At 39.9% G+C, this 13,810-nt stretch overlaps 2 protein-coding genes and 1 long non-coding RNA gene across 3 annotated transcripts in view; 2 read left to right on the forward strand and 1 right to left on the reverse strand.

Annotated features, from left to right (window-relative positions):
* LOC138981621 (ADP-ribosylhydrolase ARH3-like) overlaps nucleotides 1-13,810 on the forward strand; it is a 197,769-nt gene that overhangs the window by 120,657 nt on the left and 63,302 nt on the right. The gene's annotated exons all lie outside the window — the stretch shown is intronic.
* Nucleotides 520-13,810, reverse strand: part of LOC138981618 (glycine N-acyltransferase-like) — a 43,531-nt gene continuing 30,240 nt past the window's right edge. The window contains exons 5-6 of the mRNA XM_070354596.1: nucleotides 8,583-8,810; nucleotides 520-7,282 (exon numbers count right to left, since the gene is read on the reverse strand). Of these exons, the coding sequence (XP_070210697.1) occupies nucleotides 6,874-7,282; nucleotides 8,583-8,810 (637 nt within the window). The 3' untranslated portion in view covers nucleotides 520-6,873. The remainder of the gene's footprint in view (nucleotides 7,283-8,582; nucleotides 8,811-13,810) is intronic.
* Nucleotides 11,704-13,728, forward strand: LOC138981619 (uncharacterized). The gene is made up of 2 exons (XR_011460674.1): nucleotides 11,704-11,832; nucleotides 12,507-13,728. It is a non-coding gene; the product is annotated as an uncharacterized lncRNA (long non-coding RNA).

A 13,810-nucleotide genomic window follows, 5' to 3' on the forward strand; every position in this document is an offset into this window, starting at 1 on the left:
GTATATGGGCTGCCAACAACAGCTCTCCAGAGTCCTCTGTCCTGGGCATATTTGTCATATGAAGTCTTATATCGCGCACGTATCTCCAGACTCGGACTCAAGGCGCAGGGATCTATATATTTGGTGTACACTAGCTTGAAATGTGGGATGAATCTTGATGATTCACAAAGTTTTAAGTATGTAGGTCAAGTGGTTTGATTTTTAAAACTTGTAATGTTATTGTTATATTCTGCTTATATATGTCTATCTTTTGCACGTGTGTGTGTGTGTGTGTGTGTATTATTAAGTAAGAGTATGTCATCATGCCTGTGTATTTGTATCATGAGGAAGCAATCATTGCTGCTCCGTGAATGTCTCCAAAAGCTGAATGCAAACATGTACAGGTTAGACTAAAATATGACAATTTCTCTCTCATTGCTTATTCTGTCACCCTCGAAAAATAAGTTTCAATTCAATTCAACTCTCTCTCTCTCTCTCTCTTCATCTCTGTCTCCAACACAATTTTAACACAATAACAAGTGCTCTCCATACAGTTTTATTCAAATTAAATGTCACCTGATTTGTTACTGCATCAAACAGTAGTTTCACTATACATCATTTTGGATACTGTGCTATAACATCCTATGACATTAATATCTATTGAATCTACAAGTGAAGTTAGACCTCTCTGTAACTTGTTAAAAACAAATTTAATTTAATTTGTATGGAATGTGATGTTCTCCAAATAGGGAAGTGAAAAATTTCTTTCTTTATTTGGTGTCAGTTTAATGTCGTTTTCAACCACGAAGGTTATATCGCGACAGGGAAAGGGGGGAGATGGGATAGAGCCACTTGTCAATTGTTTCTTGTTCACAAAAGCACTAATCAAACATTTGCTCCAGGGGCTTGCAACGTAGTACAATGTATTACCTTACTGGGAGAATGCAAGTTTCCAGTAAAAAAGGACTTAACATTTCTTACATACTGCTTGACTAAAATCTTTACAAAAATTGACTATATTCTATACAAGAAACACTTAACAAGGGAAAAAAGAGAAGCAGAATCCGTTAGTCGCCTCTTACGACATGCTGGGGAGCATCGGGTAAATTCTTCCCCCTAACCCGCGGTGGGGTAAGTGAAAAATTGTACAGGTTGTCTGTGACAACACAGAAAATAACACAAGCAAATCTTCAAGGGAACATCAAATCAAATTTTTTTTTTAAACCTTACTTTGAAGTGTTGCGTGTATCATTTTGATGTATGTAAACAAAAGAATTGTTCAAATGGGATGGTTGGTTTTATTACAGGTGACCACTTAATGGACTCTGCAACCTTTAATTTGAGTTTCTGACAGCCTTATATTGTGAGGAGAGTACATCTTATTCTTTCTTTATTTGGTGTTTTACGTCGTTTTCAACCATTCAAGGTTATATCGTGACGGAGGGAAGGGGGGTGATGGGATAGAGCCACTTGTCAATTGTTTCTTGTTCACAAAAGCACTAATCAAAAATTTGCTCCAGGGGCTTGCAACGTAGTACAATAATACCTTACTGGGAGAATGCAAGTTTCCAGTACAAAAGACTTAACATTTCTTACATACTGCTTGACTAAAATCTTTACAAAAATTGACTATATTCTATACAAGAAACACTTAACAAGGGTAAAAGGAGAAACAGAATCCGTTAGTCGCCTCTTACGACATGCTGGGGAGCATCGGGTAAATTCTTACCCCTAACCCGCGGGGGGTTTCTCAAGGATTACCAGTTGGAATAAATGAACACAAACCCTGATCTTAGTTGCAAGCGAAAAATAAAAAAGTTTATTCTGTAAATATTTTGCTTTTTTATTATTTATAAATTATAAATTTATAAAAGAAAGACTACATTCACAGTATATTTACTGTGCTAAAATACACACTTTCTGCAAAAGGTCACACAATCTGCTGACCACTCTTAGAAGTGTAATTAAAAGCCTGTGAATTACTTTATGCAGTCTAGTTTGAATGCACAAATTTAATTATGAAATGAAGCAGGGTACTTCTTCAATGCGTACCCAATTATCACAACTAACATTACTACAACACATTTAGTTTGATCACTTATATGCGTACACATTTCTAGTGCAACGTTATCACTAATCAAGAACAAGAAACGTACCCTCAAAATGCACTTCAACAAGTCAAACATGAGATCACAGTCATTTTGTAACAACACTTCACAAAATTTGTTACTCCACAATTTTCAAGCAAGTTTATCATACACATGCGGCAACAAAATATAGCAACTGGACACCAATAACAAAAATCAGCCAATCAATAGGCAAGGTGTAATCATAACTCTCCAGATTTACACTTACAGTCAGGAGAGCTTCAAGATGTCTGGAGAAAATGATCAGATGAAAAGTAAAAGATCAGAAGCCAATCAAACCTCACTGATCGTCTGCTGTCAAATTATATGAGTCACCATCTTCAATGTGAGCTGGGTATTCAATGATCTTGTTTGCAACGTATACAATATGTGGGGTACATCCTTAACGTTATATAACCAATCATTATTTATTATTTATTACAACGCATTGTCATGGTAATTACCATCAAAAGCGCATTCCCCCATGACATTTACAAACATTTTCTTGGCACATGTGCTGAGTGAGTTTTGTAAATGCATGAACAAAATTGGTGAACATTTCTTTGCATGTGAAGGCTGAACTGCTGACTGATTTTCCAATGTTTTCTCATGAAACTTCGGAGAGAAGGCACTGCGCAGTGTAAAACCAGCAAGCCTGGCAAACTTCTGAATGTCATCTCATGCACAAACATTGTGAAAAAATTGTGTTTGAGAAATCTAAGTGAACAGCACTTTAGTGTTGTATTTACAGTGTTAAATCCACAATGACATAGAAGTTTAACAAGCAGGTAAACTTGTCTGATGCATACACATACATCTAAAGGGGCTGATGATTACATGGACACTCATGTGAAAGACGTATCGTTCACACGATCGAGCTTTCTCACAAAGTGTATTAAAAACAACTACAAGAACGCAAATTGAAAATCAAAATGTACAATAATGAGTTAAGTTTTTGTCGGACATTTGAAAATTGAAAGATCTCACGCCTAAACCAATGCAGTACGGAGTCTGTATTAGAAATCACAGTGTACAAATAATAGGCTCCTTATGTCATGTTTTCATGGAACAAAGAATCTCTGTTTCTCAGACGGTTTTTTGTGTTTGTTTATTCTATTACTCTGACATAAGCGCAGAAACTCCACTGTATTATCTCCCCTCATCACAATGTTCAACCACAGTCTCATGAGTAGAGGTGTCAGCATATGAAGAACTTGCACTTATGCAACAGTAACATTCTTAATAACTCATTGTCTCTGCCATATATGCAATTATTTCAAACCATACAAAAGTTAGGTAGAAAACAAGCTTCCATCCTTCTCTTTTCTTCTTTTGACAAAAGATATCCTTGGATGTAAATAATATCTCATGTTATACAAAAGGGTAGATACAATTGTAATGTTATATTTTATGGGGAGAAAAACATCTTCTTACTGACACTATTTGCAGTTATAATCCCCAAGGCAATGGAGGCAATAGTTATTTTCTTTATCTCTTGTTTGTTTCTTACAAAGAGGGTGGAGGGATGAGAGTGGGAGGAGATAGAAGGGGAGGGGGTCAGCACATATCGAACATCGTAATATGATTGATAGGAAAAGCTGTACCCTGTATAAAATTCTTAATTAGCCCAGCTGTACTGAGCTTGTTCGCTGTCTAGTCAATTAAGCTGGCAATACAATTCTTTCTCCCTTTTTTCCTTGTTTCTTTCTTTTTTTTCTTCTTGTGCTAGTTAGATTCTTCAGTGCTCAACCCCTACGGCATGTTTACACATTGTTCACGAATTATAACTGACTTTGCTCAGGTGAAGATGGGAAGGAACACACATACATACACAGAGGCATGTATGTTTCTGTCACTGCATACTGTCTTAGCTTTGTGCACAAATGAGAGAATGGAAAGAAAAAAATACAGAAAGGAAGAAATAAAATCTCAGGAAGAGTTGTAACTCAGAACTCTGGCTTCAAACTCTGGCATCAACCTCTGGAAGCGCAAACATCTGCACAATGCCATAGCCATTTAACCTCTTCATGCGTTCCGGATTTTTTATTTTCTTTTTGCCAAATACACGTACATGTTTTTTGTTTCAATAATTTCACTGCATGATGCTAGCTTTAGTAAAATCTTGCCTCACTGAGGTAATTAAGAAAAGAATCATCACGCAAAGGCTCAGGTAACAATTTTAAAGTGTTCAGATGAGGTTGTGCATGAAGTTTGTCAACAAGTGAGGAAGCCTGAGATCAGTAATGGAAGAATGAAGTGAATGTAATAGTAAGTGTGAAATTCAGACACCCAATGACAAAGGATAACGACTACAATATCTTAAGGATAAGATTACACAATCCAACACGAAAAGATCAATTTTGAATTTAGCACAGCAATGGAAAAAATAAGATTGACATAAAGAGCAATATATACCGAACAACAAAAGAAACGCGAATTATTTTTCGATATTTTGATTTTAAAAAACGCAGTTAATCTGAGAGTAACAATTTTCGCGATATAGATGCCCTATGCAGTCATGCAAAGCTGTTGTGTGAATATTTTCCCATTGCTGCTGTCTCAACGCACGGGACAAGCAGTTTCCACGTGAAACACATGATGCGCGCTTGCGTACAGCACGTGCAAGCGGAGTAGGGAAAACCTCATGTGTGAGATGTGTTCACTGATGCATTTGTAATAAAAAGAGACCATGGCATGCTTACTGCCAGTCTAACTTTTGACAGAGTCAAGATGCCAAGATTGACACCAGAACAACGCGAGAGGGCAGTGGGTTGATTATCGGCTGGTGATGACCCAGAAGCGTAGCAGTCGCATTCAATGTGCATCTGTCAACAGTGTATCGCCTTCAGCAACGTTGTGTCAACACTGGAAGCACTGCTGATACACAACGAAGCGGAAGACCTCGCGTTACCACACAGAGACAAGATCGCCAGATCCTGCGTCATCATTTCAGAAACCGATTCCATACAGCCAATGAAACAGCCAGGAACACCATCGGTAACCACCAGAGACCCATCAGTGGCCAGACAGTATATGCCAAAGACTTACTGAGCGAGACCTCCAAAACTGCCGTCCAGCTAGAGGACCAGTCCTCACTCAAAGACATCGCATGGCGCGCCAGCAGTGGGCCCAGGATCACATCAACTGGAACTGGAGACAATGGCGAAACATTCTGTTCACCGATGAGAGCCGTTACTGCATTAGTCATGTTGATAGGCGTATCAGAGTGTGGCGAAGAAGAGGTGAACGCTATGCTGGTGACTGTGTCATGGAACACAATGCCCAGGGTGGACCAAACGTCATGGTCTGGGGTGGAATCGGCCTCAACCAATCCCTGGGACCTGTGTTTTTTTAACAATCTTGGTCCTGGTCGGGGAAACGGCATCACAGCACAGCGTTATATTGACCAGATCCTACAGCCTCATGTTGAGCCCTTTTTCCAGGCGCGCAGAAACTGTGTTCTGCAGCAAAATAACGCTCGCCCGCACACAGCCAGGGTCACCCAGGCCTTCCTGCAGCACAATAACATCGACATCATGGCCTGGCCCGCCCTCAGTCCAGATTTGAATCCCATTGAACATTTCTGGGACCAACTTCAAAGAAAGCTGAACCAGTTACGCCCAGGACCAAGAACTGCCGCAGAACTGCGTCAGGCCCTTATCCATGCCTGGTGCAACATCCCGAGAGACGCCATCAACCGACTCATCCACTCCATGAGGCGCCGCTGCCAGGCCGTCATCAACGTCCATGGGGGTCAACCGTACTGACCATCTGCAGAGGCTTCCTTTGCCCGTGGCAGCGAAAGACTATGCCATAGCCAAGAACAGTGTGCGAAGAACATATCACCGTGATTTTGATTCGTTTCGATGTTACGTTTATTAGAAATTACATTTTTAAACGTTTTTCTGGAGAAAATTCGCGTTTCTTTTGTTGCTCGGTATACATGCAATAAACGACTCCACACCAAGTAAGACAATCCCACTTAACGAATGTGGAATCACAAACTTTACAATTCATCATCACAAAAATTAGATTTGATGCCTTTCAGACACATTACATTATAAAAGAGGAACTGTTCTTGTGGTTTCATGTAAAATATTTCGGAAATGATTTACAGTAACTCATTTTTATGACGGACACAAATGCAGAAAAAAACCACTTCAAACTGTGGCCAAACTGGATATCATAATCTGTTCATGCACTCAGTTTTTCATGGATACACCACACACACACACGCACTCTCTCTCTCTCTCTCACATGTATCCTTCTCTTCAATCATCTTTCTCTTTCATTTTGACAGTCTCTTTCCTGCGTGGCTTAGCATTTTCTTTCATGATACTAAAGACAAAACCAAGCAAGGCTAATAAAGCAAAATGCACACGAAGGCTGTCACCAGCATTGAAAAAAACACACACACATAAAAACAAATTTCGAATTTACCCCAGGTGTGAATTAAAAAAAAATTATCCTTTCTCCTTTGCCTCACCCGAACAAAAAAGAAAATTAGTTTGTTTTTGTAAAAAGATGAGAAAAATACCCAACTATAACAACAATGACCCATGCCCGATTCTCCATGAAAATTTTCAGCCCTGTGGTATATAGGTGCAATAACACATTTTCTGCATGGATTTGTGTGTGTGTGTGTCTTTGCAAAACTTTTAATCAGCTTAAATAACAACAACAACAATGACAATTTCACCACCAACTTCAGCCTGTTTTTCAAGTTAACCCAGAGCAAAATAAAGAAAAAACCTCCCCCATCATGTCATTAAGATATTCCCACTCTCACACCCTGGCAAACACAAGTGGAGTCATTGCTGATGTCAGCACATTCGTTGCAAGATAGCGGCAGGGCAGTGAGAAACAGCATGTGTTGGTCCTCTTCATCCAATTCTAACTGTTTCTCATTCTCTTTGTCGTTCGGTCGCGGAGAAGCCCCTCCTTTGACGTCTTTTGACGCTTGTAGAGAAGGCGGCAGTTGCGGAGCGGGAGAAGATTTGGGCTTGTAACGTACCCAGGCCATGCTACCCATGGGTACCCACGTGAAGCCTAGCTTCTGACTGCTGGTGGCGAGAAAAGACGTGTCCTTGGTAGGGATGAGGCCGTACGCCGTCTTCCCCTTGGACAGCAGCTTGCGAGTCAGGTCCTCCAAGACTATCTGCCCCAGGCCCTGCCCCCTGTAGGATGAAGTACAATACAAATGTTAACATTTTATGTTGTTTGTTTAACCCTTACAGCACCAACATCGCAATAGATAAATTCCAAAAATGACTGTCGGGTTTGTATGCGTTGTGAAAGAGTGAACACCCTTGCTTTTAGGGAGACAAACAATCCACAGACCAATTACTTGCAAGGGGTGTGTCTGAACCAAGCAGACAACAAACAATCCACAGACCAATTACTTGCAAGGGGAGTGTCTGAACCAAGCAGACAACAAACAATCCACAGACCAATTACTTGCAAGGGGTGTGTCTGAACCAAGCAGACAACAAACAATCCACAGACCAATTACTTGCAAGGGGTGTGTCTGAACCAAGCAGACAACAAACAATCCACAGACCAATTACTTGCAAGGGGTGTGTCTGAACCAAGCAGACAACAAACAATCCACAGACCAATTACTTGCAAGGGGTGTGTCTGAACCAAGCAGACAACAAACAATCCACAGACCAATTACTTGCAAGGGGTGTGTCTGAACCAAGCAGACAAGCAGCGTGTGTGGATTATTAATTTGTCTCCCAAAAAGCAAGGGTATTCACTCTTTCACAACCCAAACAAACTTGACAGTTATTTCAGAACATCGTTTATTTGGTGACAGCACATCTCAGCCTAGACGTCACCAGATTTACTTGTCAAATGTAATGTGGTCTTTTAGCTTTCCTCTAAAAACAAAAACAAATTAACTGGTTCAAAAGATGTAAGCATGCAGCTGAAGACCAAAACCAAGATAGAATGAACGCGGCTCCAAGAGTTAACATGAAAAAAGGAAAGCAGAAAATTTGCATTCAGTCTTGTCACATAAAATAACAACAATGCTTGTGTACACAACACTGACATGCTTTGACTTGCTGTCGTAACAGAGTGACTATCTGTTTTGTGGGAGTCAGGTTCCATGCTTAATACTTGCAATAGATCAGAAAATCACCAGCACAATTATTCTAATAACTAATGTAAACAAAAAACGAATACCTATGTTGAGGATCTACTTGCAACATAGCTGCAGCACTGGGTGACCGTTCTTTGTGTAAAATTAATGACCAGCACAATCTCAACTTAATAACAAACATCAAAGTGCATATTACCCATTTTGTGGATTTGTATGTGACACAGCCATGGCGCTTCTTTTCTTCTTCAGCTTTTGATGAATGAAAGACTATTTTAAATGAGTGACTACTCTTCACAATTGATACTTACAATCAGTCAGCTAAATGGCTAGCATAATCATTCTTTAATAACTAACATAGAAAATCCCATTACCGGTGCTGAGGTTCTACATGTAGCATGGCCATGGCACCGTTGAACTGCATGCCGATGTAGGCCATTAACTCCCCCTTCTCATTCACAATGGCACTGGAGTCGAAGAGACGCGTCACTTCTTTCATATACAAGTCTAGTGCAGGGTCTGGTCGATAGTGCTTCCATCGCTCGCACAATGCAGCAGTGTCCTTGGGCTGGAGGGTGGTAAGGGATAGACCCTCTGGTAACCTGCAAATAAGTAATGAAAAAAAAGATTAAGAAAAGGTTGTTGTTTTTGCTGTTGAGCGTATCATGGCCTTACACTTGTGAGGCCAACTTGTGCACAGAAGGTATTATTCTGTCATCCAAATGGGAAGATAATTTGTGTTCGAGTGTTTAAAATCAGCCTGCCATATAGGCAGCCGGACTCCATCTTTGCAGGAAAAAGTCAAGTGACACGCCTCTTGCTTAATACCACACATCAACTAATCTGGAATATGACAGTTTTTCATGAGAATGAAGACCATAACAGTAAGTAATGCGCACTGTTCAAAGAGTCATTAACATGACACCGTGATTTTCATAACATAAGTACATTCAGCTAACTGTTTTACTGAATTTGTATCTTGTAACCTGCCAACCAAAAAATATAGAGAGTCTTATGGCATAAAAAAACAAACACCTGAAAGCTTATCCAAAAACAAAGAGACTGCCAATGTTCCAAAACAACTTGACTTCAGAATTAAAAAACAAGAAAAGTAAGTTGTTGGAACATTGTTATTGACAAAAATACGCTACAATCACAAATTTAAGTGAGCAGACAAACAATTGGTATTTTTGTCAATAACAACGTTCAAACAACTTACCTGAAAGTTTATAATCAGAAATCTTCTTTTTGCACATTTCACAGGTTTTATTGAAATTGTTGCCTAGGAGAAGACATAATAAGACATATACTCACAAGAACAGATTATAATTCCTTGTTAAAAGCAATCACAAGAACTTTTTTGCAAAATTACATATTACTGTCTTGAACAGTTTATCATAATTTACCAGACCTGTTTACCCTAAACCCGAGGCAAGAGTACTTTCCCAAAAAGTTGAGTGTATTTTTCAAAAAGTTGGTGTACTTTGCAAGCAAAGCCATATGGGCTAGGGAAAATGTACGCGTGGGTGCAAACGTGTTTGTGTAAGAATAGCAGCATGTCTTGTGAACACCTTCAGAATTTAACTCCTTCCAATACAACAGGGCTAAAACAATTTTATTTACCTGTCAGTTTATAGCATTATAACCAGTGTCTTCCAAACAGATTGATAATGAAAAGATGAAGTTCGTGAAATAACATCTGCGGTTGACAGTGGCAAGTTCATTTTTACAATCATCTCAGAAAACATTGCTTCAGCACGGACTACAGCCTTTTCTTCTGGCAGGATTTGCTTTGCGGGAATGAACTTCATAATTCCTTGGCAGCTTTCAGCGAATTTCTTTGCAGCAACCTTGTCCAGATGAGTTTTGGAACTGCAGTGTCGTTCGATGTCATATTTCCCAGCATGGGCAACGGAGAAATCTGATTTACAATACTTGCAGTGTGCATGACTTTTTCCCATAGTAGACTCCACAATTCCTGGCTCTTTCTTATATTTCTCCAAGAAAATCTGCTGCTTCTGCTGTTTAGACTTGGTACAGTCATTCGAAACTGGCACATTTTACCCCTTCCATTTTGCCACGATTGTCCAGTCAATCGCACGTGCCAACAACTGAACAAGGTCAGTTTCCACAGCTAAAGACTCGCTGTCATGGTTATCTCCCTTCGACCGAAACCGGTATCAGTTGTACCATCCCGTAATCAGCACACCAACACCGGAAAACGTATTCTAGACTTTTTCTTATGCGTATTTTGTGCGTGTGTCGCGTATTTGCGTACCGATAATAATTTGGCGTACAAAATACGCCCAAATCGTACTGGTAAACAGGTCTGAGAAAGGATCTACAGCGGAAAGTAAACATATTGTCCGGCATTGAAGATCCTGTAAAACAAAACAAAAACAGAAAAATACTGTAATAAAATGAGTGGAAAACCTAGTGGATGACACATCATTTTAAGTGTTGTGCACTGAATGAACCCAGAAGAACATCCTGGGAACATACCAGTTAAAACAAACATCCTGGTAACTGGCCCACGCACAAACCCAAGGACGCTTAATGACAAGATCAAATTTCTTGCCTAACCATGTTGACATTCATCGCCTTAACCGACTTTCGCCAAATTAGCTCTCTGTCCTGCCTCCCATAAGACAAACAGCCATACACTGAAAACTGTGAACACAAACACAGGCATCTCACCCAAGCTGCTAATGGGCTGAGTGAATCAATGCCTCCAGTCTGTCTTGGAGCTAATAAGGGCAAATCGATGGGCTAAAACCAGAACCAATTACCTCAAAATAACCTGTTTTGCAACTTTATAGTTATTTGACTTATGGTAACATGATTCTCACTTTCTGTAAAGGATTCTTGAAAATCTTGCATAATTGCGTATTTATAAGTCATAATTTGTTCTGGCTCCAAGCATTTCTCCTGCTCATCTTGGAAGCAGAACCCTCTAACTCCATCCAGGTTGGAAGCAGAACGTGCTAAGTTCAGTTTAGTCTGTTCTGCTACTGAGGCCTGTGGGGAAAGGGGAGTGTTTCACAGCGAGCCAGATGCAGCCATCGTCACCTGACCTCTTCTGCTTGCTGTGTCACAGTCATTTTTCCTGTTCACAGCGCAGCCAGATAAGCGCACATTAGCGATAGTGGTATCTGGTCTTGACCCTTTCTGTGTGGTGTAGGATTTCCTCCAGCACACAGAATAGTGTAACTAGCAGTAGTAGAGTCTGCTGTTGACAGAAAAAGGAATTTGATAGACTGTGGGAACTAAAACAGGTCAGTGACACCTGTCAAGTGTCAGTATCCGAATTCCTGACTCCGGATGTACAGGGTTGAAACACAATTAACTTTCCTGTGATAAAGAGTGAATGAAGAATGAATTGGAAAAGATGCAGTCCCTTGATATTGAGGGAGGAGGGTGGTAATAAGGGGGTTGGGGCCGGGTAGGGGGGTTGGTGGTAAAGTGGGTGCAAGGGGGTGGGGTGGGGTGGGGGGGGGGTGGTGTCCTAAACTGACAAAAGGATGGTCCACTTTCAAAACAATGGAACAGAGAACAGCTCTCTGCCATTTCTACATCTGCTGCACAGTCAATTTGGCTGTTGCTCGAGTCAGGACACAGATTCAAGTGAGTATCTTCAAGTATTATGTTTTTCCCCATTTGAACAGACCATAAAAGCTGAAATTCAGATTCCTTTTTTAAATATAGGGGATTAACCTTTTGATTCAGTCTAAATCCTGTATCTGCAAACTGATTCCTAGCTTTTTGTGTTTTGTTTTCCTAATTGTAAAACACAGGCAGGTAAATGTGTTTGTTTCAGCGTGAATGTTCTTGCGCGCGTGTGTTTGTTTGTGTCAGTGTGTGTTTGTGTGTGACGGTGTGTGCATGTGCTCATGCCTTAATGTTGTAGTGTATCCATGCAGCTCTTTAGTGTTTGTTAAAAAATAAAAAAAATGTAAGTGAGTGTTTACAGTATTTGTGTATGCTTGTAAAGATGGATAGATGAATGATTTGGTTGATGGATTTTGTCAGTTTAATTGACTCTAATATATTTTGTTATTCAGAGGTTATCACAATGTCAAACTGATGAGCATGAGTGGTCAGAGTGTAATCAAGTACTAATGTTTCATTTGTTTGTGTGAATAGAAACACGAAAACTATCCAAAGTTTTAACGCAGAAGCGATAATACGGAGGCAATTACCTTTTTTTTTATTATCGGTTAATAATTTTAAAATAGAAGTACATGTAGTAATTGCCTGTTCAAAGGAGATAACATTCATAGTATCCATGTCTTTTGCAGACGCTGTTTGAAAGGAGATGAATCATCAGGCCGTCCAGGCAAGTAAGAAGCACCATGCATTTCAGGAAACTGTCCTTCGGATTCACGGATTACGGTTGCATAATCTCCTTTCTGCCAATGCTAAAAGTGAAACCTGATGACTTTGATGCGTCTCCATTGGCAAAATCTACCCCAAAATATGACGATTGTGCTGTTTCTTCAATCGAAGATCCTTTTGAGAACATGGTGAATGGGGGTTATCCTCCTGTTCGAGTCATGCATCAACTCCAATACTTGCTGATTGTGATTCCACCCCTCAAAAATGAATCAAGCTACCCAACTCCTGTACATCTTTCTCCTGTGTGTGCTTCCACAGTTTCTGTTACCCTGTAGGTGTATTCACATCAGCTTGTAGTATATATGTCAGACACTGCTCCTTTAGGTGAAACTACCACAGCATCTCTTCCATCTGTTTATGGAACCCCAACAAAGAAAATTCTGTCATCGATGAAGGAAGCATCCTATGTGACACCTCATGAGAAGAAGTTCAGCCGAACTTAAAGACTCTGCAACCCGGGACTACGAGAAAAGGTGTGTTCGAAAAGCGAAGACACTCAGAGATGAATTTTACACCGGAATAACTGGTCAAACGGCAAAGACAAAAGCAGTACAGGAGGTCGACTGTTAAAAGTGCAAAATGTGTATTATTTATTTCGACCTTTGTGCACAACATTTTTGTGAAGAGGAAAGTACAACAAAAGGTAAGAATGCCAATTTGTTTTCTTGATAATGAACAGAGTAGCATGCAGTCAGGATCTAAAGCTCGTGATTTTGTTACCATTTGCATTGTGTGGTTAAAATGCGCCTTCAGCCTTGTGTTTATTTGTTTGTTTGTTTGCTTGTTTGCTGCTTTGTTCGTTTGGTTTGTTGTTAGTGTTATTGGGTGTGTAGTTTTGTGCGTAACGCAAAACGATATGAGCTGATACAACATAAGATTACCGTTGGGATTTCTTGAAAAACACAATAAAAAAAAAGTATCATGATTTCAGAGAGAGTTTTGTGTGTGTGTTGTTTTTGTTATGTGGTTTTTTTTCGCTATGAAAAGTACCGGCAATTTAATTTTTATTTATGCGTGTTGCGTTCATTAGGCCACACAATGAATGAATACATGAGTCCTTGATGATATTTTTGCAAGTGACTTGACATTTGTTTGTTTATGACGGTAATAAACTTTGAAAAACGATTTGAACTAATGTACAGTATAAGCTTTGCTTGGAAGCAGAACATGCTATGTGTGAGGAGGCTGCTTCTGACTGCTGTAGCAC

Source organism: Littorina saxatilis, linkage group LG12 (assembly GCF_037325665.1).
Source record: "Littorina saxatilis isolate snail1 linkage group LG12, US_GU_Lsax_2.0, whole genome shotgun sequence".
Classification (NCBI taxonomy): Eukaryota; Metazoa; Mollusca; class Gastropoda; order Littorinimorpha; family Littorinidae; genus Littorina; species Littorina saxatilis.